This window comes from Globicephala melas, chromosome X, assembly GCF_963455315.2.
Source record: "Globicephala melas chromosome X, mGloMel1.2, whole genome shotgun sequence".
Classification (NCBI taxonomy): Eukaryota; Metazoa; Chordata; class Mammalia; order Artiodactyla; family Delphinidae; genus Globicephala; species Globicephala melas.
The window spans coordinates 122,418,196-122,438,116 of NC_083335.1; the positions used below are offsets into that span (position 1 = coordinate 122,418,196).

Consider the following 19,921-nt stretch of genomic DNA (forward strand, 5'->3'; position numbering starts at 1 on the left):
AAGATACTTTCCCCCATAGTCCATTACAGTACTGAGTAGAGTTCCCTGTGCTATACAGCAGGTCCTTATTAGTTTATCTGTTTTATGTATAGTAGTGTGTATATTCAGTCCCAATCTCCCAATTTATCCCTCTGCCCACGCCTTTACCCCTGGTGACCATACGTTTGTTTTCTGCATCTGTGACTCTATTTCTATTTTGTAGATAAGTTCATGTGTACCCTTTTTTTAGATTCCACATATAAGCGATATCATATGATATTTGTCTTGGAATGTTTTTAATCAGAGAAGGAAAACCCTCAAGTTCAACAATCTACCTCCTTCCAAGTAGCCTTCTGCCCCAGGTTTCGGTGACAGTGGCCTAATGGTAATCAACGGCTTCAATTTCTCTACTGCCTGTTAATGTATGTTTCACTCAAAACAAAATTATAGGCTTTTTTCCTTTATGTAACATCCAAATAGTCTTAATTTTGCTCCTTAGCAGTTGTATACAGTTATTGCCTACCATCTGGAAAGTTCCCCTTCTCGGCCTAGTTATAGAAGAGATATATTTACCTTTGAGAACATAAACATATGTGTAATGTGTATATGTGATATGTAAATGCATGTGAGTACGTTTACATCTTTGGGGTATTTAATATCATCATTATTATTTACAAATCACGTCCCTGGGACTTAGAACTTCATTTGCATTGAAGTCCATCCAATCTAAATTGCCCCATGCTGTATATTACCTTTTTTTAAAAACTCAGATTGTCAGAAATTCTTATTTTCTATAGATCCATAGTTCGTGAATACACTGTTTGCCAAGGCAATAGGCAGAAAACTCGGTATAGGAGCAGCAGCAGGGGAAAGCAGTGGAAAGCACGGACGCCCAGTCAGCTGGGTTTCAATCCCATTGGCTCTTACGACACACGTGGAGTTGGCTGAATCACTCCATTTCTTCATCCCATCATCCTGGAGTGATACTGGTCACAGCTCACAGTGCTGCTTGGAGGATGAAATGAGTTCATGCACGAGCAGAGCTGGCCTCCCTACATTGCATATGGCGCCCAGTGTGGGTCAGTTAGTGTCCTGGGTTGGTTACTACATTACCATGTTGTAGCTCTGTCATGCCCCCATTTGCTGGAAGGACAGCGCCGACATCGGGAGGTTTTAGCCCAAGGCTGATGTGGCCCCCTGATGCCCACCTGCTTTATCCCCCAGGATCATCGATGGACGTGACCTGATGCCCCTGCTTCAAGGGAGAAGCCATCGTTCGGATCACGAGTTTCTCTTCCACTACTGCAACTTCTACCTGAACGCCGTGCGCTGGCACCCACAGAACAGTGAGCAGACGCATCTTTCTTTCCATGCTTGTAGGGCTACGTGCAGTCACTGCCATGGGAATAGAAGAAATTGCAAGAGGGCGTTGCTCTCATGAGATGCCCGAAAGATGCTCAGTTTTGCTTTCTCTGTCCTCCTCCGTGTTCCTTCTTCTCTTAACGCCTCCCGGTGCCGTGGTGGTCCAGGCAGGGCGTCACACATTGCTGTGACATGTGCTTGCAGCTCCCTCAACGTGGGAGGACTTCCTTTCTTTTCCCTTCCTGGTTAATGCTTATCCATCCGCCCCACCCCCCTGAAAGCCGTCTTCTCTGCCTGCTGTCCTGTAGGTTTTGCACTGGCACCGAATGCCCTTGGGATGTTTACCCGACCTTCTCTCCCGAGCCTCAAAGGTAGGGGTCGTGACTCATCGATCTGTGTTTGGTCACGGATCGTGTGTATTTGCTAGATGTGGATATGTAAGACAGAGTTCAAACGCTTTGATGTTATCATGGGTCCCAAACCCAGGGGTGTTGTAAATCGTGCACTGTATCAGTGACGGGACCTTCTTTGGGTTTTCCAACAGCGGGTACAGGGGTGCATTTCTAAAAAGCATAAAGGACCAAGTGGAACCAAGTGAGAATCGTCGGTGTAGTGATAGGGTCACATCTGGTTTTCACGTATTTAAACTTAGAATTACAGTAAGGCTCACATCGCTAAAATGCCTAGGAGTCTATGGGAATCCAGCAACTATTACAGCCCTGCTGTATATCCCAGAGGTAGAGGCTGCTATTGGACTTTGAGGTTCCTCTTCAGTGGGAAATTGAAACTCCCCACTTCTCTAGTGTGTTTTGGGATTCTGCTCCCAGAGGCGAGATTCTCAGAGCAGCTTGTGTATCCCCTGCAGCTGATGACTTGGTAAAAACTCAGGTGACTCTGATACTGGATTTCAATGTACCCCTCACCCCATTCTGCTCACCCAGTCGATTTACCAAAGACATCATTTAAAGAGCAGGTGCTCCATTATTCTTAGAGTGGAAAATGATAACCCTTCTGTTACCCAAAGAGATCACACCAGGTTTACCCTTCAGCGTTTATACTTTCAATCTGGACGGCTTCCTTGAGATAGCTTCCGGAAGACCAATATGGCAAAACCATGGGCGCACGATTCCAGGCCCAGAGGGATCCTATTTACGTATCTCGTCAATGTGTCCATCATTCCTAACACCCATAGGAATGCTGTCTCTTCTTAGCATTATTGGCAGCATTTAGATCTGAGCCATCTCATCATAAATGAGAGATGTGGTCCTCGCCACTTCCTTTTGTACAGAGCCTGCGAGAAGCGTAAAGAAAGTCTCGGGGACTCTTGTTTGTCTAAAGAAGGATGATATCACGTCCTGAGCCTTGCAGAATTGCATTTAAATAAAGCCAACCCCGTCGAGTGAGAGGAGCCGGAAGAAACCTACTGGATCAGGGGCTGGGGAAGCACATTATGTGGAGGAGTAAACAGAAAAGGGACAGGAAGAGGCAGAAAATACGAGTAAGTGAGAAAAACAAGACCCAGATTCTGACAGGCAGCTGGCCTGGGGATAAAGCTTGCTTCTAAGACAACATACAAGTGACATTTTCTCTTATGCAGTTCCTTACTATCTTCTGTCCTGAAGCAGCAGCACACGAGGAAAAATGACGGTGTTTCCACACCGGAATCATGCATCTAGCTAAAGGGACTCAGGAAACCGTGGGCTTTATGAGTCGTCTCATCTACTTTTCCGATTGTGCCTGAAACTCAGTAACAATGGTTGCTGCCTTGGCTGTCACACATGGCTCCGTGGCTGTTTGTTCAGTATTTCATCTGTTCATTTGTTGTACACGTATTTATTGAGCACCTACTAAATGGCACCTTCTGGGCTAGGCTGCACACCTGTCAGTGAGCAAAATAGACCAAATTCTCTGCCAGGGAGTTGCTTGCCTCTTAGCTCAGGACAGGCTGAAGGCTGTGCAAACAGCTGGGAATGCACAGGTGTGTAAGGAAGTGTCACCCGTGTGTGTGGAGTTACCTGTCAACTAGAGAATACAGAAAGTAAACTAGTACTAGAGGAGATGACTGACATCATCTCGGATCTGTGCTGGTAGGAGTTTATGGTAATCACTACACAGGAGACGCTTCCCGTAATTGTCAGTGGTAAGAGGGCTGCCTCCTGGCCTCCAAATACTTTGCTAGAAAAGAAGAGAGACGTTTAGGATCAGGGTTTAGAAATGTAGCATCAGGGCAGCAGTGAGCTGGAGCCACCTCCGGATGGCTCAGGCATCTTGCCAGCTTGTTGGGAAAGCACTGCTACCTGGAAGTCAGCCAGGCGGCGAGCGCTGACACCCCGGCAACTGGCAGACCTGGCAAACGCACGCCCTGTTCCTCGCTCGGAAAGCACAAGCTTACCAGCAGTAAGTACGCTGGTACCCGTAAACTAGAGCTGAGTGGTGGTGTGGTTAAGATCCAGTTGCCGTTTGTTTTGATCAGTTGGACGCCTACATGTTACAATTCCCAACTTGTTACTCATTTTCCCAAAAACTTAGAGCTGGAATGCTGTTTCCACCCTTTTAAAACATGAACCCCTTTCAGCTTTCATATACAGTGTCTTCTCTATAATTGAATCATTCTCTAATGATAATGTTTCTGTAATTTCGTTGTCTCAGCAAATTGAATGGCCTAACTTAATCATCTCATATCCTTACGCCCACTGCATTTTAGAAGAACTCACGAAAGTGTTATTAGGACACCGGTAACTTTTCTTGCATTACAACGGGAATTGTGAGTTTAAATTTACTGTTCCGCGTGTATTCAAAAAGTTTGGCTTTAAGTTTTGACCTACGAAGCAGTGTTAGTAAAAATTCAATGTAATGACAACTTGATTTTATGGTAAAATTTATCTTAAAAGACTGGTAGTTAGCTCTGAGCTTCTGCTGCAGATTTTTGAGCAGATGAATGTAAGGCTATAAACTAAATGCTCGCATTAGTGGGAGACTTCCCAGGCCAGCTGGTCGTACAGAAATCCATGGAATGTGGTTATGCTGATGTGGAATCCAAGGAGTCCCATAAATCCTGCTAGCTTTTCAAGTTTGTCGGAAGCTTCTCTCCTGTGACTTTTTTTTAAAGCATCATTTGAAAAACCTCAGTAGTACCCCTGAAGCGTACATTGTGTATAGAAAAATGATAAACAATTTTGACCTTTAAGACTTCAAAATAATTTTTTAAAATCTTAAATCACAACAAAAAGCAGTAGGAAATTAGAATTCATTCCAAAGAAATTTGTTTGTATCTAGCTCTTTTAAAGGTGCCTTTTTTTGAAAATAGGAGATAAGTGAGGTTTAAAATTGCAACAGTATTACAATAGTATTTGAGGAAAAATGCTTGCTTTGTTCACTAAGATTTTCACCCAGTTAAAAAATTAATTTTGCCTCTAAAATGCACCTAAGAAAGGAGAGAAGATTGTAATTACAGCTGCCTGTGTCTCAGGAGTTGATCGGTGTAAGAAAGGCTATGCTTAGTTTTTGTCTTTATTAATGACTTCAGTTTGTGTCAGTGGTCTGATTCTCCTTTGTCTGATTACCGGAAGTTAAACCTGAAGGGTCAGAAACAACAAATCGAGGGCAGAAGCTGAACTCACGGGGGCTGTGGCATTTTCACATGAAAGCTGCAGAGAACGTTCCTGTACTCCAGCTTACCTTAAGAAGGAGAAGCCCTTGCCCAACCAGAACTTTTGTTGCAATTAAGAAAAAACGCACATACGTAAATCGCTTCAAGGATATATTTCAAGTCTTAGGATTTCCTTTTCCTTTTGGTTGAAAATCTCGACCAAAGGCTGCATTCCCAACAGCTCTTGACCTTTGCGATATTCACCCACTAATTCCTTCACCTGCCTTCTCAGCCCGGTATCGTGGGACGTGTGTGTGTGTAATTGTAGGAACGCAGGGTGATGTGTCCCAGGATGGACAGAATCTGCTTTGCCCACAACCTAAGAGAAGGTGTGATGGTGATATAGGAGGATGGAAAAGGTTTCCCGGAAATTGTGTTCAATGTTTATTCAATTTGTTTTATCTCATTATCACTCAGATGGTTCAGTAACGGGCTTATCGTCCCAACCATTCACTTCCTTTAATGGAAAAACACCGTCATAAAAGGATATTTTGTTTTCTCCCACTTGGTCTATCAAACATGTATTTTTATATGGTACTTCCTATTACTTTTTAAATAATATTAGACCATTGTTGAAACATACGTCTACTTTTTTTTTTATTGGAGTATAGTTGATTTACAGTGTTGTGTTAATTTCAGCTGTACCGCAAAGTGACTCAGTTATACATCTATACATTCTTTTTCATATTCTTTTCCATGATGGTTTATCACAGGATATTGAATATAGTTCCCTGTGCTCTACAGTAGGACCTTGTTGTTTATCCCTTCTTTATATAACAGTTTGTATCTGCTAATCCCAAACTCCCAATCCATCCCTCCCCCAAATCCCTCCCCCTTGGCAACGCACAAGTCTGTTCTCTACAGACATCTAATACTTTTCGACTAAAGTTTTCGCATGTCTGACCTAAGATTACATTAATTCTTGGACGAAAAACGTGTCCGCCATGACTTCTGTTCATTTGTCACAATGCAACCTTGCTTCCTTACAGAGACAAAATACATCAAAATGGGAGTTTCTTTCTCGAATGCCCAAAGTACAGTGTTTCTGAACGAGTCCTCCAGTGTTAGCTCAGCACCCAGCTTATTCGCAGCTACCATAGGCCACTTCTTCTGCCCTTTCCCCCCGACGTACTCGCTCCTACTGATTTTCTGCAATATTTTGCACATCTCTCTTCTTCGATGTCAGTGTGGGGCATATGTCAGTTCTCACAGTATTCCTGCTTGTTTCTAGCTCCGTCCTGATTTGCTTCCATCTGCTAGCAGAGCTGGGCATTTTCTATGGGAACATTTTAGTTCTAACCAAGGCATGTTGTAGTGAATATTTGTGTTAAGTACTTATATTAGGTATTCATATTTATATTAAATATTTGTGTCTTCCTCACCTTCGGATCTTCTATCCACAAATGTTTTGTAGGTGGTTTTAGGCTTTTCCCTCTGTTACTCTCTTATTCTTTTTTTTTTTTTTAACATCTTTATTGGGGTATAATTGCTTTACAATGGTGTGTTAGTTTCTGCTTTATAACAAAGTGAATCAGTTATACATATACATATGTTCCCATATGTCTTCCCTCTTGCGTCTCCCTCCCTCCCACCCTCCCTATCCCACCCCTCCAGGCGGTCACAGAGCACCGAGCCGATATCCATGTGCTATGCGGCTGCTTCCCACTAGCTATCTACCTTACGTTTGTTAGTGTGTATATGTCCATGACTCTCTCTCGCCCTGTCACAGCTCACTCTTCCCCCTCCCCATATCCTCAAGTCCTTTCTCCAGTAGGTCTGTGTCTTTATTCCTGTCTTACCCCTAGGTTCTTCATGACATTTTTTTTTCTAAAATTCCATATATGTGTGTTAGCATACGGTATTTGTCTTTTTCTTTCTGACTTACTTCACTCTGTATGACAGACTCTAGGTCTATCCACCTCATTACAAATAGCTCAATTTCGTTTCTTTTTATGGCTGAGTAATATTCCATTGTATATGTGTGCCACATCTTCTTTATCCATTCATCCGATGATGGGCACTTAGGTTGTTTCCATCTCCGGGCTATTGTAAATAGAGCTGCAATGAACATTTTGGTACATGACTCTTTTTGAATTATGGTTTTCTCAGGGTATATGCCCAGTAGTGGGATTGCTGGGTCATATGGTAGTTCTATTTGTAGTTTTTTAAGGAATCTCCATACTGTTCTCCATAGTGGCTGAACCAATTCACATTCCCACCAGCAGTGCAAGAGGGTTCCCTTTTCTCCACACCCTCTCCAGCATTTATTGTTTCTAGATTTTTTGTTGATGTCCATTCTGACTGGTGTGAGATGATATCTCATTGTAGTTTTGATTTGCATTTCTCTAATGATTAATGATGTTGAGCATTCTTTCATGTGTTTGTTGGCAGTCTGTATATCTTCTTTGGAAAAATGTCTATTTACATCTTCTGCCTATTTTTGGATTGGGTTGTTTTTTTGTTATTGAGCTGCATGAGCTGCTGGTAAATTTTGGAGAAGAATCCTTTGTCAGTTGCTTCATTTGCAAATATTTTCTCCCATTCTGAGGGTTGTCTTTTGGTCTTGTTTATGGTTTCCTTTGCTGTGCAAAAGCTTTGAAGTTTCATTAGGTCCCATTTGTTTATTTTTGTTTTTATTTCCATTACTCTAGGAGGTGGGTCAGAAAGGATCTTGCTGTGATTTATATCATAGAGTGTTCTGCCTATGTTCTCCTCTAAGAGTTTGATAGTTTCTGGCCTTACATTTAGGTCTTCAATCCATTTTGAGCTTATTTTTGTGTATGGTGTTAGGGAGTGATCTAGTCTCATACTTTTACATGTAGCTGTCCAGTTTTCCCAGCACCACTTATTGAAGAGGCTGTCCTTTCTCCACTGTACATTCCTGCCACCTTTATCAAAGATAAGGTGTCCATATGTGCGTGGGTTTATCTCTGGGCTTTCTATCCTGTTCCATTGATCTATCTTTCCGTTTTTGTGCCAGTACCACACTGTCTTGATTACTGTAGCTTTGTAGTATAGTCTGAAGTCAACTCTCTTATTCTTGAAATGCGTCATCTTTTTTATGTGACCACTGCATGTCTTTTGAAGACACACTTGATAACAATACACTGCACCCTTACGTTTATTCTATATCTCCTGTCTAGCAGATGCTCTGCTACGCTCTTTGCATATGATGCCTCTTTTAATCCTCCTTATTAAATGTGAGTTTGATTATATTCGTATTAGATTTGGCCGTAACAGAAACAAAAAGTCACGGTAGCTTATATCAGAGGGAGGTTTCTGTCTTCATCTCGTGAGTGAAGTCTAGCGGTAGGTGGTCCACAGAGTTTCAGGGATGCGGACTCCAAGCTCCGTCCCACCACCTGGAGGATGCAGCAGCTTCTTCTGCGTGGAGAAGGGTGACAGTGTCCACCTACGGGCAGCAGGAGGGAGCAATGGATGGAAAGAATGATGTTCCCCAGGCCAGAAGTTGGTCACCTGTGCACACCTGGTATCAGAGGAGGCTGGGCAGTGTAGCCTTCATTATGGGTGTCTGTGTGCCCTGGTGACACCCCACAACTTTGGCAGCCTGAGGATAGTTTCAGTCTCTACCAAAGTTATTTACAGATGAGGACGAAGAGGTGTCAGAGGTCACCGAATGGGCGTGCAGTAACAAGAGTTGATGCCAAGTTGGTGCTAATCCAACACTGGCTACTTTGAGAGTCTGCCCTGTGGTAAATTGGAACTTCTTCCCCCAAGACAATAAGTTCTTTTATTCACACTCGCAAAGATGATTCTTCTTCCTCACTGTTGTCTCTCTGGCCATCTCCACAGCCCCATGGACTGTTTCTGGAATTCATTTGTGTCCTCTCATTCCCTAAGTCCACCCATCCTTGGGGACCTCAGCTCTGGTCTCCCCTGGATGAACTCTGACCCTGATCCACACCTTCCCACTGCCGCCATGTCCACCCTGCACATGCCTCTGTGCACACGCTTTCTTGAAGGCAAAGGTGACGTGGAGACACCCCGTGGAGAAATCTCTGACTTCCTAGCTCATTTATCTGCCACGACCAAATGTCACCAAGCAGCCTGAATCTCTGGCTGGCTGGAGGCTGTGTTGGCGCTGAGTGATTTTAGGCAGGACACCCCCAGTGGCTCTGGAGGAGAGACGCACAGAACGTACCAGGCTTCCTGTCTGCGCCCATGCCGGCTTCCGTGGTGGCAGCTGGCTTCTTCCCTCTTTTTCGGTGTCTTCCTGATCATCCCGTCGGCCCGTTCATCATTAATTTACCAGCACATTTTTATTGAGCATCTGTTCTACATAAGGCCCTGGGCGCTGGTAATTCACAGATACATTCACTCTTCTATGTAAGGCTCTAGGTACTGGGCATTTTGCACCCGTGGGAGATAACAGTTCTTGTGTTCAGAGAGCGAGTAACCTAGAAAGAAATGGAGTCCACAGACGGTGGTAGCCCTTCAGGGCTGAACGCACGGTAGAAACTGCTGAGAGGCGCCAGGAAACAGGGGTAACTTCTGGCTGGAGACCTGGACAGGCTCACGGAGGACGGGTTGTCGGACCTTGAACAATGGATAGGATTTCAACACACAGAGACAGTGAAGGGGAGTGGGAGACTTTAGCATGCCTTGTGTACCCACTCAGTACAGGATTCATATTTCCGTCCCCCCAAATGCAAAAACAAACGCTTAGTCAAAGGGAGTGTTTTGCTTTCGGGCGCTCAGGCATCACTCGTGGAGCTAGGGTTCCTCTAAATCTGAATTTAAAAGCAGGTGCTCTGGGTCACAGCCCTTACCTGCTTCCTCTTCCTTCTCAGTGTTTTTGTATCTTGAGTCTCAGTGCAACCAGCGCAGGAAGCTGGCAGAACCGGGTCTATAATCCATGAGCCCAGTACTGGGTCATTGAGGGTCTCGGCTACAGAGAATGGGTGGGCACGAGTCTCAGGGGTCAAGAACAAGAGCCCTTGGGTCCGCACTTCTCTGGGAGCATGTGTGAAGACACTGGTGCCCTAGGTTGCTCCACGTGGGCCCCCATCCTAGGATCTTTGGGTCTAAGACAAGAATGTGGCATTGATGTCAGGTGGCTGGCTCAGGACAGGGGAACACGGTTGGGGGGCATCATGGAAGCAAGGAGGTCGCCATGAGCGTGGGGACCTTGGGGTGGATTTTCAGACGTCTGTCCAGGAGATGAGATCAACATTACTAAGGGGGCAAGCTGAGGGTCCCAGTGGGGTGGTATGGGCCGCTCACAGTGGGAAAACACAAAAGTCTTTGAAATACTTCTAGAAGGACTCCAAGATGGCGCTATGTAGTGGGAAACACTGCTAAGACCGAAAACCCCGAATGACTCTGGGTGGCTTCTGTATGTATGCAGAATCCTCCAAACGCCCAAAATAAATCTTGCCAAGACTAGCTGTTCAACAACATTCATCAAAGGATGTCTCAATCCGAGTGATAAATTAAGAGCCAGTGTGTGGAAGCCATTTAAATTTTGTTGTCCGTATTCTTTAAGAATCCTTAGGAGGAGGGGGAAGGTGTCTTAAGACTTGCATTACGGTGGCAACAGGTTTAAGAGCATAAAGAAACAAGTGTTTTTGTCTTAGATTGACGGAAGCTTTATATTCAAAGCTAACACACAGGTGGTTATTACTATGCACCTGGCATTGTTCTGAGAGCTTTACACGTGGGCATGGATTGTTAACCCCCAAAGCAAAGCCCCGAGACCAGTACTATTCTTATGCTCACTTATCAGAAAAGGAGCTGTGGCCCTGAGAGGTTAACAGCCATGCCCAGCATCCCACAGCTAGGAAATCGCAAAGCTGGGATTGGAACCCACACCGTCAGAGCCATCAGAAAGGGGAGGAGAGTTCAAGCAGATCGTAGTCCACTAGCCACCAAGACAGGAAACCCTTCTGAGCTCAGAGACAAAGGATGTCTCCCCTTGATGCTGGTCGTGGCTCCAGGCTGACAAGACTCCTCGCATGAAGGGAAAAACACTTTGCCAAGTGGACTGGTATCTGTTAGGCAGAACTTAGCATCTAATGTCTGCAGAGGCTGGTTCCAGTGCCGCATGGACAGAAAAAAACGGGCTCTGCATTCTCTCTGTTTCTGTTCTTGGGGACCCTGTGTGCTCAGGCTTGGGGTTTCTCTGTCAACGGACCTCTGAACCTTTTCTGGTGGCTGAGTCCCTGGGAGTGATCAAAATCACAACAGCTGTTCCTGTCCTGGGCTCTCACGCCCCTCAGATCCCCAAGAAATCCCAGGAACCCACTGCTTATTTTAATTTGGAAGAAATATCTGTTTTACGATTACACTTGGAAGATGCTGAGTTCAGGGTCTAGCTTAGGAGTCAAGTTTTTCTCACTTCAACTCTATTTGCCTTTTTGTCAAAGGACTGTAAACTTTCTTTTCTCATGAATCCTCTCAGTTTTTTTCCAGTGGTGATTATGCATAAAAATGGGTTTCATAGGTAGGTAGTGATCTCCACAGCGTTGTTTTTTTTTTTTTTTTTTTTTTTTTTTTTGTGGTTCGTGTGCCTCTCACTGTTGTGGCCTCTCCCGTTGCGGAGCACAGGTTCCGGACGCGCAGGCTCAGCAGCCATGGCTTACGGGCGCAGCCACTCCACGGCATGTGGGATCTTCCCGGACCGGGGCGCGAACCCGTGTCCCCTGCATCGGCAGGCGGACTGCGCCACCAGGGAAGCCCTCCACAGCATTTTCTATGGCCTTGACAAAGCAGCCCTCTAACTGTATGTCATCTTTGTCCTCTAATAGTCACAATTATTTCTCTTAAATTTTGGAGCGTATTTTAAACCTAAGTCGAATTATTGTTCCCATCAATACTTAGACTTTTTTTTTGAAAAAAATGTTCCATTTAATTTTCCTGCATTCTCCCTAGAAAATGTAATAATTGCTTCCTCTGGTCAGTGGGCGTCAATTGTAAGAAAGATTCAGATCCCGTGGTGGTCAAAATATTTATCTGTGACAGAGGTGAGACAGAAGCAACCTTTGTTCAGAGTGCACTGGAATTTTAACAATAGAGAAAAAAACTTTTTTAACTCAACATTTTTTTAGTAGTATATGGAGAAATCCAGGATGAAATACATTATTAAAATAATTTTGGTAAACAGGGATAAATGTACCTATTAGAAATATAAGGTGACACCAGGTACCTCCTGTCTTATCACATGATCTGCTGATTTACTTTTTTTCTGTTGAAATGACACCTTTGACAATGTCGATTCCTGGGTTTTTGGTGAGCAACGGAACAGACCCTGAAGTAAGGCTTCGTATCTTATACATCTACATGCAATAAAATGCAGCCCAGTTTCTCTCATTTGAGCAACTCCAAAGTGGTCTAAAGAAATAATACAGAGAATACTCAATGTATCTTTTTATAAAAAGTTTCGAAAGCCCAAATTGCGCTATAAAAAGGCAAACACCCCCATAGCTTACCCAACAAATCTTCAGAAAAATTAATTCTTCATTCTGCACTTGTCCGAGCTGCACTGCCATACTGCCGCTGCTCCCTGTGAGGATACTTGAGGTTTATTTACTGACTGGTCCTTAAAACTGCCCGCCCGTCTGTTCACACCTGGGCAGGACAGAGCACAGGTGGCTAGTGATGGAATCTACGTGCACGGCTTTCAAAAGCAAGCGGGTAGGGCAGGCCCTTAAATGAATTTGTTCCGGGAGCCTGTACTCCCTTGGAGTTTTAAGCACACCAAGACTTGACTCGAATGTCAAGTTCAAAACAGCCACCAGATGTGCAGCTTTGAGGCCAGAGCAGAAGAGACTTGCTTCCCCAGGCCTCTGTCTGTAAGAGCCTCGGCCCCGCTGACCCTGATGGAGGACAGATTCTAAGTGACTGCAGCTTCTCGCTGCCGAAAAGGCTTCTGAAGGAGATCTAGGGGTCAAGGGGAAGGAGAGGGGGGGACGGAAAGAATTTGAAGGTAACCTGCTTCCTCTTGACCTTCTGCTGGAGAGGGAAAGCAGGCCCTGGAATTCTTCCTGCAGCCTCGCAGCCTGAATTCATCTTCAGAAGGCAGGTGCTGACCTGTAAGTTGTGTGAAGCGACACAGCCTGTAAGTGCCATCTCTCCCAGCATCAACTACGCGACGGACGGGAGGTTCCCCGTTACGGATCCCTTCAGTGTATGTATCTAGGCCGTACACACATTGCTCGTCTGTGCTGACCGGTTCTTCCCCAAACCAGAGGGGTTTAGTCACCTTTGAATATGCTTGTCTGAGGTCAGGGGCTGTTTGGGGAGAACGTGGGACCCATGGCAATTGTTTTCTGTTAATTCCATTCATTTCTTTTGCATTTGGATCCATGGGCCACTCGATACCTATAACTACACAATCACCATCTCCATGCCAACAAATGATCGAAGTGACTCAAATAGGTGTGTGATGCTTTCTAGTGGGACAGTCTCTATGGTTTTATATAAAAAGCGGAAAGGATAAGGCGAAGAAGGACATTCTCGGTCTGCACCTAATTCTGCTTGGTTCGTATGTGTTGACTCTGTTTTGATCCGCCACCTTCTTCCACCCAGGAAACACTTTTTAGACCTCTGTCAGAGCATGTGTGATGAGCAGTCAGCTTTCAGAAAGCCATAACGTTGTAGGAGAAACAGGAAACCAAACATTTCACAATTATTTGTTGGTAAATTAATTTTTTTCTAAAAATGGCAATATTGGGTGTTTAATGGAACACAGAAGTTACATTTTAAAAACTATGTAACCATCCTACTCTGGGGTCACATTGGAATTTTTAGCACCTTTATTAAGGTATCACATAGAGAGCATAGAATTCCAATTCAGCCATTTTTAGTAAACGTATAGAGTTCTACGACTATAGTCAAATCTAATATCAGAACATTCTCTTCACCCCCAAAAGATCATTTCTGAAGCCCAGCTGCAATTTCTCCCCATCCTCACGCCCGGCCTCACTAAATTCTGGATGGGATGCGTCTGGGCTTTCTTAAGAGGGAGGAAATCACATGTTAGCTGAGGTCCTAGCGTGTTTCACATGGTTCCTGATGGCTGTATGTATGTGTACACGTGTGTATATGTGTATGTGTGTGTGTCGCGTTTTACCATATCACGTACATATTAGCACTGAGCCTCCCTCTTGCCTCCGCTTTGTTTTAAACAGAAACACAGGCTGCGAAGCTTAGCATCTTGAAGTTGGAGAACAAAAAGGGTCAGAGCTCGGAGCTTAGAATCTGTTAGTCAGTGTGTATTTGCTGAGTGCCTGTCCCAAGTTTATGAGACTGAACTGTGGCAGTCCTCTTAGAGTTCTCTGCTCAAACTATTAGTAAGGCTTTTTCCTTTCTCACTAGCTTCTCCCAAGCAATTAGGGGTTGGGAAAAAGTTGGAAGAGGAAGAGAGAGGAAGAGGGGAGGGGCAAGAGAGAGAGAGAGAGAGGGAGAGATGGATCAAGGAGGAAATGCCACAGTTCTAATATGGTTAAGTTTGCATCCTAACAGCTATTGCATAATCAGCTTCATCTCTTGTTCTGTCGCAGTTAACCAGCAATGCATGGGGTTTTTCTTTTTAAGCTATGTCTCTTACCCTTTTGAGCCTCAAGCATGAGGAATCCATTCCACGCGTAATCGAGTGGTAGATCTCTGCCTTCTTGCAGCACACGGCAGGGTGATTTCTGTGCATGTTCTCTTGGGGGTGACTCTGATGACGCTGTCCCCACGAGACCCACTTCTGTCCTTGTCAACCGCAGGCACGTCCATCTGGAAAGCCTTTTTCTTCACACCCAAGTTCTTCCCCGAGGGTGCCAACGGCTGCTTTGCCACCCACGTGTGTTTCTGTCACGGGCAATACGTCACCTACCACGACCCGCCTCTGCTCTTTGACATCTCCCAAGACCCCAGGGAGAGAAACCCGTTAACTCCGACGTCACAGCCCCGGTTTCGGGAGATCCTGGAGACCATGCAGGAAGCGGCAGCTCGCCACGCTGAGACCCTGCGGGACGTCCCCAATCAGCTGTCGCTGGGGAACCTTATCTGGAAGCCGTGGCTTCAGATGTGTTGCTCATCTTCAGGCCTGTTTTGCCAGTGCGACTGGGAGAAGCAGGTTGGGAGAGGAAGCCATTAGCCACGTGCGTCTGGGGGCGCCCGGGGCCACCCCACCTGCTGCATCACAGACGAGCTCGGGGAGCGGCACTGAGTGAAGCCAGCCCTGGCAGCTTCCACCCCGGGACTCAGATCCCTTTTCTCTGTCTTCTCACCTGGAGACGCCATCAAAACCCCACATGTACACCCTGGGGGAAAAATCAGGGTTTGCAGTAAACAGAGGCACAGACATTAGTCACATCTTCCGAGGCCAATGTTATATGAATGCGGTAAGCGGGACTTCAGTGAGTCTGGCCAACACCAGGGCGGACGGAGAGCAGGAAGTTGCACAGGTAACTTGTTCATCTCTCAGCCAGTGCACGTGATCCACGACATAAGGCATCACTTACTCCACAAGCTGATGTGACGCTGTGGCCACTTTGATTCCCCTTATAGCGCATCACAAAAAAGAGAATAAAATTTAAAGAGTGTTTACTAAATCTAACACATGCAACGTTATAATGAGTAAAAGACCATCTTGACCCATCATGGATGATGGTAAGTTCCAGTTTGGTTATTGGAAGGCAATTCCTGTCAGTATTATTTGCAATAATATGAAATACTATTCGTGATATATATGTTTATATATATACAGTTTCTTCGAGAAGTTTACAGTATTTAGAATCTTATCACTATTTAAGTAAGAGCAATAGAGGCTCACAGCTCTGTCTGTGCTGCAGCCTTTTGGTGAAATCCCTCAGGAACAATAATGCCAAGAGAAATCTCTCCTGTACGGATTTGCATCCCATAATTGGCAGCATTCTACTTGGGTTCTGCTGTTTCTTTGGTGAACGGAGGTTCTGAACTCAAAGGCCGCTTCAGTGATGCTGCAGTCCCTGGAATCCCTTCTAACAGGATTCAGAATTTTGGGCATGTAAAATGTGCGATATTTCATGGGGGGAGAAAGACACAGGCAATCCGTCCACGACCCATACCCATGAACGTGACATCTTGAGTTCTTGCAGAATTTAATGAAGAGAGAAGGTGGTTCATGTCCGTACATACCCGTACACATGTCCGTGTTTTCTGTGGTCTGATCCTGTGGCTAAGAAACATCTATGCCTCCACCATGAGATGTGCAATTTTGTTTGAATTCCATTTCCTGCAACCTCAGTAACGCAGGATGAGGCATAACCAGGTCACGTCGGAGACTGGGGGTTAGGGGCACAGCTGGCGAGAGTTCCAACGTCTGAGCCACCAACCCCTCCTGAGGAAAGGATTCACTTGTGCAGAGAGCACTTAGGTCACCTTCAGGCGCTGAACATCCTCCAGCAGTATCATGCAGATTCCTTTCCTGATCCGTCCTCAGGAGCTGTGGTCCGTCTGCCTCCCGTTCATCTCTTTCGGGAACATGTCTGAACATCTGCTCTTGGCTCAGGGTTTTCTCCATCCCACAAGAGTGCAGGTCAATGGAATACCCTACCCCACTGGTACCCTGGCCCCTCCGGGCACTTTGGAGAGAATGTGTACAGTGTGGCTCAGGCTTTCTGACAGTGGACTCTCATTTCCTCTGTTTGTCTCCACTGAAGAATTTCTAAGATCCAGCAGCATGTCCCCAGCTCCTCTTTAAGGTCTACTATTTCAGATTTTAATCCTTCTTTTTCTTAAAAAAGAGAAAAGATTCCCGCCCCCCCCCTCCGCCCACTCCCTGGGAATGGTTTAAAGTTGGAAAACAAACAGGATTCTTTCTTTTAATGCGGATTTCTCATTGCAGAAATTGCCCGAAATCTGTCACATTGTTCTAGGAAATAGTCTCATGAAAGAATGCACCAGCATGTTACTAATGTGTTAGAATTATTGCTATTATCATACAGAAACTATATAAAGCCACTTATGAACTTACGTTGGAAGATGACCATGTTTACTCAGAATTGAACATACTCAATGCAGATGGACTTTTACAAAACATTTTATGATGTAAGAACATGTGTTTGAGGGTGAAATAACTTGAAGGAGTTTTATAGATGATGTGACTACATAGCTTTGTATAGAATTAATCGTTTAATCTATACAATGGTAACAGCCAATGAAGAATCCATATACCTCTGGAGGTACAATGAGCTTTAAAGTATTTGCCTCAGAATAACTTGGATCACCCTTATGTTTCACAGTATTTGAAAATCAGGTTTATTTGTCATAATCATAATTACCATAGACTTCAGACCACTTACCATCTGAAAGTTTTGCTTGGAATGTACAGCAGGAAATTGGAATTCCCATCGGTGTGGCCTCGAGTTGTATGCGCAAACCTTAGTGAGTTTTGAAGCTTTAAACAAATTCTTTTTAAAAAAAACCTGTGTATTTCTAGCATTTCGTAGATGTTAAAGGCTAAGCAAACACTAATCTATAGACAGGGCACTATTTGACAATGTCAGTATCACTGCATGAAAAGCAAAATCACAACCTACGTATCGAGGTAATTAAGGAATAAAGAAAGGAAACAGATTTCAGGTAGCCCTGAAGGACATCCAGTGAAGGGTAAAGAAACAGGAGAAGTACTTGGCATCTGTCTGAACAATGCGATCTGTGAAGTGATTGCCTCTGTGCAGGTTTCCCAGAACCTTGTCCTGATGTTAATGCAAAATGAAAATAAAATTTTCCTTGGCAATTAAACATTCTGTGCTGTCGTGGCATGCTTTCCCACAGGACTCAATTCAGCAAGCGTGAGGAGTGTTTCCTATGTTTGGGGCACGATGTTAATGGATGGGGAATATGGGTTTTAGTTCAGCAAATATTTATGGAATGTCTGAGGCTCCGGGGAGGGGTAGGAAGTATAGAGATGGCTAAGAAATAAATAGCCCATGACTTTCATGATTAGACGGCAGGGCAAGGGCCAAGTTATCCATCTCGCACACAGCCTCTTTTCAGGGGCTCACAAAAAAATGTCTAATGTCTTTTTAATGTCAGAAACAAAAACTGAACATTTGGGGTTGAAGATCATAGGCGCACAGGTACCAACGCAGTCGTAAACTAGAATTCTTTTGTGTTTTAATATGGTTTATGTTTTTATGTAACCTGTCTTTATCTTGAATCTTATGCATATGTTTCCCCCTGGGCCTTGGAAGTCTTAACTGGTCCTGGACCCAGATGAAGCAGCTTCTTTGCTCAACAGATGTTTGGGGCAGAGAAGAGTCTAAATTTTGATACGACAAACCTTGCCCTCTCTTCTCTACCTTTCGACTGGGTTCCCTAGGAAGGCAGAAGTGGAGTCAGACTAAACCGCTGAAGCCATGAGAATCAGGAAGGAATGCAGTGATGCTGGGGCCTAGGTGGGCTCTCACTGACCCAGCCATTCTGGATAAAAGCTAAACCATGCCCGTCGGGCGGCGGGCTGACCCATGGGTCATACATAGTAGGGAGAGGTGTGCGTGGATGAAAGATGTTGCTTTGCACAGACTCCTGTGCAATACACGCCAAGCTTCGTCACCTCCTCTTTGGTCCTGAGAGGATGTAAGGTGTGATGTCAGTGACCAAGTGCCTCGTAAACTATAGCTGCCTGACTCCCCTCACCTCCCATCCATCTGGGCTGCCCTGGCCTCAGACAGGACAGTGTGGGTGCCCTGGCCATCCTTGGTGTTCCGATGCCACGAACCGGGTCTGTGTTGCTACACCTGCTTCTAGCTGACATCACTTCCTACCATCTCTTTGTGTGATGGGCTCCGAGTTAAGTGATCGTGATTTACCAGTATTTAAGAGTGTCAAATATTATGTTAGAGGAGCTGTTTCAATTAAGGAAACGTCCACTTACCTAATTAGAACACAAGCAACTTGAAAACGACCCATGTGTTCATGCAAAGGAAATACTGTCATGAAGCAATTTCTCAGTTTTCTGAGAACTCAATGGACCCTACATCTAGGAGAGCCTCAAATGTTTGCCCTAAAGGCGGTTCTCATCATGAAGTTCAGAGCCTCTAAATGACCTCTCAGGGTACTGCTGTTTATCTTACCCATCTTCAAAGAAGCTGATTGTCAAATGAATGTATGATATATTCAAAACAGAAATAGGGCTTCCCTGGTGGCGCAGTGGTTGAGAGTCTGCCTGCCGATGCAGGGGACACAGGTTCGTGCCCCGGTCCGGGAGGATCCCACATGCCGCGGAGCGGCTGGGCCCGTGAGCCATGGCCGCTGAGCCTGCGCGTCCGGAGCCTGTGCTCCGCAACGGGAGAGGCCACAGCAGTGAGAGGCCCGCGTACCGCAAAAAAGCAACAAAAAAAAGAAATAGACTCACAGACGTAGAAAACAAATTTATGGTTACCAAAGGGGCAAGAGAGGGGAGGATTCAACTAGGGGTTTAGGATTAACAGATACACACCGCTATATACAAAATAGATTAAAAAACAAGCGTTTACTATATACCACAGGGAACGATATTCAATATATTGTGATAACCTATAATGGAAAATCTGAATATATATATATGAGTTACTTTGTTGTACACCTGAAATACACAATATTGTAAATCAGCTACACTGCAATTAAAAAAAAAAAGGCAGATTGTATGGTTTACCCAATGAGCAAGCATAATGACTTTCATACGGTGGTCTGGGATATAAAATTGGCCTCCCTGGTTATATGAGGATCTCAGGTTTCAAACTGTATTACCTGTGCTGAGGGATGGTGGTGTTTTTCTGAAGGCCCAATTTCCGATGAATATATTATTATAAATATGAACTGTGAATTGCCTGTCAAAATTTATGTTGTCTGAATTTAACACAGGGTGCAAAACTAAGTCACACACAAAGATATGACATATTACCTAGTGGGCAGGGCCCCTCAGTAACTGCAGGTGAAGCAGAAACTGTCTCATAG

General features: G+C 44.8%; 1 protein-coding gene across 5 annotated transcripts in view; it reads left to right on the top strand.

Moving 5' to 3' along the window:
• Window positions 1-17,717, top strand: part of STS (steroid sulfatase) — a 182,130-nt gene extending 164,413 nt beyond the window's left edge. For 2 of the 5 annotated variants that reach the window (XM_060292964.2, XM_060292962.2), the window contains 4 exons: window positions 1,204-1,325; window positions 1,650-1,712; window positions 14,140-14,211; window positions 14,722-17,717. In XM_060292964.2, the coding sequence (XP_060148947.1) occupies window positions 1,204-1,325; window positions 1,650-1,712; window positions 14,140-14,211; window positions 14,722-15,095 (631 nt within the window). In that variant the 3' untranslated portion in view covers window positions 15,096-17,717. The remainder of the gene's footprint in view (window positions 1-1,203; window positions 1,326-1,649; window positions 1,713-14,139; window positions 14,212-14,721) is intronic. The other 3 variants (XM_060292965.2, XM_060292966.2, XM_060292967.2) reach the window with 3 other exon arrangements.
• Window positions 17,718-19,921: the final 2,204 nt, after the last annotated feature.